The sequence below is a fragment of the Phalaenopsis equestris genome, unplaced genomic scaffold (genome assembly GCF_001263595.1).
Source record: "Phalaenopsis equestris unplaced genomic scaffold, ASM126359v1 Scaffold000902, whole genome shotgun sequence".
Taxonomy (NCBI): domain Eukaryota; kingdom Viridiplantae; phylum Streptophyta; class Magnoliopsida; order Asparagales; family Orchidaceae; genus Phalaenopsis; species Phalaenopsis equestris.
Genome location: NW_018165341.1, coordinates 80,678 through 87,751, shown reverse-complemented (window position 1 = coordinate 87,751; position 7,074 = coordinate 80,678). Strand labels below are relative to the sequence as shown.

Genomic DNA, 7,074 nt, shown 5'->3' with positions numbered 1-7,074 from the left:
AGGTCGCGGGCAGAGAGTGTCGGGCAAGGACGAATAAGAAGTCAACTTTCTCTCGCGTGGAGGAGGAGCTCGCTCGGCTCGAGACCGAGAAATGGAAAGAGCCAGACACGCGAACGGGAGAGGGGAAGGAAACAGAGCTCGAGTGCGTGCGTTAGGGGAGTTAGGGATTAAAGAGGAAAGGGGGAAGGGGTAAAAAGGAGTTAATATATATATATATATATATATTAGATAAAACCCGATTTACTCACGCGCGGCGACGTAACAAAAATGGGTGTCCTCACTGGGCAAAATTGACGTTCCCGACGCGCCGGTGCAGTCTGTTTTGTCATCCGGGGTCGCTCAGACGACGTCGTCGACAATCGGGTCAAAAACGCGTCGAAATTCAAATTTCACATAATTTCGATCCGCGATCGATCGTCTCAAAAGGTTTACTCGAGCCCTCGACAAATAACAGTGCAAGCGATATGAATCGTGGCGATCGGACGTGTCGACCTTCCAAATTGCAAAGTTTCGTGCGCGCGAGAGTGCGAATTGTGCAGAAGGCCACCCTAAGGCCTAGAAAGGTCCTATAGGAATTGCTTTTGGGTTTACTCATGTTGGTTTCATCCTTCTAAGTGCTAGAAGTTGACACCACACACTTGGAACCACAAAAGAGTACAGAAGCGGGTTGAATTTCTAGAACAAGGCAGGTTCCATTTCTAAGGTTCTAAGATAGTCAAGGGGAGACCCCTAAGGCTAGATCCTAAATCCTAAGAGAAAGACTAGATCTCACTAAAAATGAGGTCAGCAACGCATAGTTAAAAAAATTATTAATAATGGTTTTAACAATGTGATGAATGCTAAGGACAAAATTAAAGATAAAGTGAATGTCAAATTAGAATTAAAAGAAATTTATAAAAAAGGAGAGTTAGAGAACCAAGAAATTTTTGCTAGTAAACTTATAAAGCTTAAAGCAAAGTATTACATTATTCTGGTTCGTCGAATAACAACTTACGAGTGACTCTAATTATTAAAATTTACTAGCATATATGCTTCAAATTTGAGTCATTATGTTGATTTGTGAGAAGGAAAGATATTTAAAAAGAAAAGTCATGACTGTCATATATTCTTGCAAAATTTGATATAAACTAGATTTATTGTTTGTTGAGTGAAATACTAAATTTATTAATTGAAATCAGTATGTTTTTGAGGCATTTATGTGCAACTCGTTTAAAACTTTATGGCATACGAAAGTTAAAACAAGCATTCCAATAATACTGTGCAAGCTAGAAAGGATATTCTCACTTATTTTTTTTACATCATGGAGCATATGTCGGTACATCTACCATATGACGTAATAATTGGCGATCCAATACAGTGTCGTTGGATATATCCATTTGAGAGAGAATAACTCATGCACTATTTTGTTATTTGTTTAAAAAGGTTGTCAATGTGTGTTAAATAACATATTAATTATATATATTTTATTAAATTAAAGATAACTGTGAAGCATAAAATTAGACCAGAAGGTTTAACATGCGAGACATATCTATTGTAGAATATTACAATTTTCTGCTCCTACTATTTTGGGCAATAAAAACCCACCAAAAAGTCAGTTCAAAAATATCAGAGAAGTGCACATCACATTATCTTAATGATCTGAAACTTTGAACAGCGACTCTTTCTGTTCTTCTCAATCGCGATAAAATTCAACCTTATATTGAGTAAAATATTTTTTATTAGAACCGTTCACCAATTTTCAGTAAAATATAAATGTCACTTAATTCATGAAATTTTTAATGTATGAACACTTTATTTATAGATTCGTTAAATTCTCATGAAAAAAGATACAAGTTAGGAGATAGAGAATGATTTTCCACAACAATTTACAATGTACACAAGTTATACTCAACTGACAAGTCAATTTTAGATGTTTTGAATGAAACAATAAAAAATATTTTTTTATTAATTCATAGATTCATGATTGAAACAATAGAGTAATATATCAAACTTAATAAATCTTGTTTTAGAACTCATGTGCATCATGAATATTTAACAAATTTATGATCTGAACGGCTAAAGGTTTAATACAAGATCCTGACCAAAAGAAAAAAAATAAGTAATTCTGGTGTATGTGTTAAAGCAAACAATAAATGACATGAGAAAATGGATTATTACAAGATGGTCAAAGAAGTTGTTCAATTAGAATATCTTGACTCCACTGAAAGAAGTTTATTCATATTTAACTATGACTGGTTTGATCATATTCCTAATTATGGAATAATGGCAAACAAACCGTATAATATCGTAGAAATTAAAGTGAAAAAAAAATATGTTAAATTTAATCATTTCATTTTATCAAGACATGTGAATAAAGTATATTTTCTTCAATATCTCGATAAAATAAGAGATAAAGTTGACTAGGGAGTAGTCATAACAAGTAAACCAAAAATAAGAAATTTAAAATGTTATTCAACCTGCTCATCAAAAAATAGAAATGACAGATTTATGCATTTCACTTGATTCTACCAATGAAGAGATAAACTTAAAAGATGTTAATGCCGAACAAGAAAAAATTAATCTCGAAGAGCATGACTTCGACGATCCTTTAGATGAAATAATTTTAGTACATTATTTAGTCACTCATCAGATAAAGCTGATTAAAATGTGTAAGTTATTGAAATTCTTCTAACACAATAAAAATTTGATAGATTGCACTTTACATTTTTTCCATACTTTCTATAATATTTTTACTTATATTTTCAGTTGTGGTAGTTTGTAGATTGCAATTTATAGTTTTATTTTTTATTTAATGTGTATTTTTTTTTCAATTCCATTAGCTTATAGATTGCACTTTACATTCAGTTTGTATTTTCTTCTAATATTTTTACTTATATTTTCAATTGTAGTAGTTTGTAGATTGCACTTTATAATTTCATCTTTTCTTTACTGTGAAGATTTTTATTTTCAGTTTCTAGTTTGTATATTACGTTTTATATTTTCTTTGTACTTTCATCTAATTTTTTACTTATACTTTCAGTTGTAGCAATTTGTAGATCACACTATAAAGTTTCGTCTTTTGTTTATTATTTAGATTTTTGTTATTAGTACCAATAAATGGTAGAATGCACATAATATTATGATCATACTTTTATTTAAAGTTTTGTATTAATTACTTTCTCTTTTCATGTTACAGATGGCTTTTGAAGGTAGGGATGATCTCCCTCCACATGAGAGGACATGTTTGGTGTTAGTACTAAAGGAGGACGACAAAGCCACAATACTGTGCGTACAAATAATTCTTTGTCTCTCTCCACCACAACCAATATTGTTGTTGAGACGTTCCCGCAGGCCTCCACCCTTACGCTAACACCACCACACACCCGGACTTACAGCCCCTATCCTCCCATCATACTAGCACCACCACCACCTACGACTCCAACTCCGTCTACTTAGGTGGAGGTTCATATTGTTACTTTCGATTGAGATACGCCAGACAGCACGAATATCACTTTTAAGCTTGAGTTTATGGGGCAGATGTAATTTTTTTTAGATAATGATAATAGTGTTTTATATTTTTTTAATTTAATATACAAATAATTATATCTTATTTTCATATTTCATTCCTCTACACAAGCTATTCATGCTATTAGAGATATCATACAGATAAAGTACAACGCTCCATACCTATCCTGAAAGAAGATCCCGATAGAGTTTGGGATATATATCCAACGCATTAAATATAAGCTACATATAGTTTTATCAAACAACATATTTAAATTCATTTTGTAAACACAATTATTCTAGCACACACATTAAGAGCTTCGAGCACAAAGGGAGTGACCATCTTCGCAACGTGTTCAGGGAGGTACGGAAGATGTGTCAATGCCCTGTGTGGCTCGAGAAAGATGTGTTCAACGCATTGCTTGGGGCCTGTGGATCCCCCAGATTACCAGAAAAGAAGTCAGCAGGCCAAATATAATCGATGCTTTGACTGTGGAGCCATGGGGGACTTCAAGCAAACTGGTGGAGTGCTCAAACAAACCGAGTACAAAGTAAGACTTAATTTGTGCATTAAATATTACAGTAAATTAAATATAAATTAACTATTTTTTGAGCTTAACGGACTTTAAAGTTGGTACGAGAGTCCATCATTGTCGAGTTACATGCACATACCCATAAGCGGCAATCGAATCACACTTGGAATGAGAGCAAATCTCAAGTGACTCATATTAGTCATAAGATTAACTGTTATACAATTCAAAGAATTGTTGAATTTAATTTTCATCTAATTTTCTTTTATAAATTTTTTGTAGGAAACTTTCCAATAGTTGAAGGAGAGCCAGATTTAGCACACATGAGGACTTACGATCCCAGGTCATGATCTGTTCACTATGAGCTGTGAAGAGAGACTGTTGGAGAAGAAGAATGGGCGGGTCTGTGGATTGGGTTCTCAGGCACAGACCAACGACACTCATCACTGCTCTAGTGTATTCAGGGCATATACTTCTACCACTCAGAAGAAGTCCGTAGGCAGATTGTCACATTCACTACAAATATTGAGACCAAAGTTGTTGCTCGGCTCAATCAGATAAAGTTTGAACAGCATGAGAGGAAAGCATCTGCCAGAGGTGGATATTGAGGAGGACGATGAGGGCACAGAGAAAGATTAGGACAGTTTTTATATCTATTTATTTTAAGAGACATTTTGAATATGTTATTTTCATGTACAAATACTATAATGGTTTGGTTCAATGTGTTGCATTTATTTGTGTTTAATTTGTGCATTCATTAAAATGATTTTAGTCTAATAAATGCTTGGATTGGTAAATTATAGTGTGCAATATATAATTGAATTTATATATGTGTTACGATTGCAAGTGTCTAAATTGTAATGAAATGAAAAAGATTATTTTTTAAGCTACAATTTTTCGACGGCTTTCTGACGGTTATCTAATGGTTTCCCGCTCTTTTCTCATACGATCTGACGGTTATAGACTGTCAATACATAAATCGGCGGCTAACCGAAAATCTCTCGACGTCTCAACAGTCTATCGATAAAACAATGATACATTATGTTGGTCACTCAACCTACGAACTAACCCGAGAGCCATCGATAAAATTTTCATTTTGGAATTAACCGAATACCTCTGACCATTGATGCATTACCGACAATCAACCAAGAGATAACCAACGGGTATGTTTTCGATATTAACCGACGGATTAAGACCATTGTTTGTATATCTGACGGTCAACCGATGACTTATCAATGATTTCGTTTTAGCATAAACATACGAATACTACCCCTCAATAAGCCACCAACTGATAAAATCCATCGGAAAGCCCGTAAGGTACGAGTTTACCAACAAGAGAATTAGTTACGCCCTATAAACCATTGAAGTCATCAAATCTTTATTAACCAACAATTTTTTTAATAATTTTTGAATGGTATATAACGATCGAAAATAAGTTAAATTCCAGTAGTGTAAGTTAAATCCTTCTTGTAGCAAAAAAGGAAACTGGTAAATCCCAAATTTAAGGTGAAACATAATGAAAATGGGTTTAGGCAGACGTAATGCTTATGCAATCATATTTGGTGTTTGTCAAGATTTATGATAAATCCAACGCAAAGCCAGCAAAAACCCCACTACCAGACAACCCCATGAACTACAATTAACTACAAAGAAATCCTAGTATTTTATTTTGGAAGTTGAGCTCTTATGACAACTATGTTAAAAATTAATGGTTAGATTGTACTCTGAACATGAGTATTCGAGTTAGAGAGAAGATTCTCTATCAACTCCTCCACAAGTCTTGCACAATAAATCCTAATTTTGAGTTGATTTTTATCAAACATTATTAAAACCATGATTTATATCAGGGGGGCTTTAAAGTCCCTTAGAATGCATCGTCTCATGTTCAAAAAGACTAAGAGTTCTTCAAAAGCTTCAAGGTCCTAGCAAATCTAGTAATAAGTACTTTTGAAGTCGATAAAAAAAGCAATACATCTAATAGGACTGCAGAGAACCATCATAGTGGCATCTCCATTTGGGGGGTGTTTGGCTGGGATTTAGCATTAGTAGAATTTAGTAAACCCAGAAATCATAAATCCGTTAAATTCACCTCCCTGTGAATTTAGTAAATCTAGATTAAGGCAAAATCAGAGCAAAAATTTCGGCCCTTAAAACTGCAGAACACTAGCAATTTTGCGTTTGTCTAGATTTCATAAATCCGGTGAGAAATCTTATTCAAAGGTGCTAACATTTCAGAAGCTATGGTTTGTTGGCCTCTGTCGCTTCCTTGCCGCAGCTAGCATTTAACAAACCATTAGGACGATAAATATTATAAAAAACAGGAATAATCAATAAAGAGACATGTTTTGATACCGCGAATAGAAGCAGGAGAGATCAAATAAACTACACATTAATATCAATGAGAGCGAGGTAGGAATAGAAGAGATAACACCTGATCCTTTCATTCGGAAAAGGAGATGCCTGTTTGGTCGATTCTGGAGAAGAGAAATCTTCAGGCGCGGGATTCTAGGGTGGCGGAAAAAAAAGGTGGCGTCGCTGCTGACTAAGCTTGACGCCGTTATGCAGTGCTGCCATTCTGCGGATTGGGAGCCGACAAATCCCACTCGGGCAGATGGGCTCACCGGCGTTAGGCATTTCGATAGCCCCATCGCCGCGCTGGAAGTCGATTTGTTATCGAGTGTCGACAATCACTACACATTGAAATTTTGTGAAAAATTGAAAATCTCTCGGGCCTCCCGGCGGTCAATTTCCATTGGGTTCAAATTAGGGCTTTAGATTCTGTTTGACACAGCTGTGGATTATTTATAATCTGTTGATAAGCAGATTATTCTGATAATCTGATAATTTACAGATTATCAGAATAATCTGGCTTGTTGTGTGGGGCAGCTTATTTAGACTAGCTTATTGATAGTTAAAAGACATTTCTGCCCCTGTCTGATAAAACTGTTTGGGTCAGCTTATTCAGAATAGCTTATTGATAGAAAAAAAAATATTGTGCAGAAACATACGATAATCACATATCAGTTCTAAAAGATACCATACAGTTCTCACACCTTAATGA

General features: G+C 34.7%; 1 protein-coding gene across 1 annotated transcript in view; it reads right to left on the bottom strand.

Moving 5' to 3' along the window:
- LOC110032265 (rhomboid-like protein 11, chloroplastic) overlaps positions 1-6,673 on the bottom strand; it is a gene marked incomplete at its 3' end in the record, with an annotated part of 37,106 nt that extends 30,433 nt beyond the window's left edge. The window contains exon 1 of the mRNA XM_020735838.1: positions 6,445-6,673. Coding sequence (XP_020591497.1) covers positions 6,445-6,661 — 217 coding nt within the window. The remainder of the gene's footprint in view (positions 1-6,444) is intronic.
- Between the last annotated feature and the right edge of the window lie 401 nt (positions 6,674-7,074).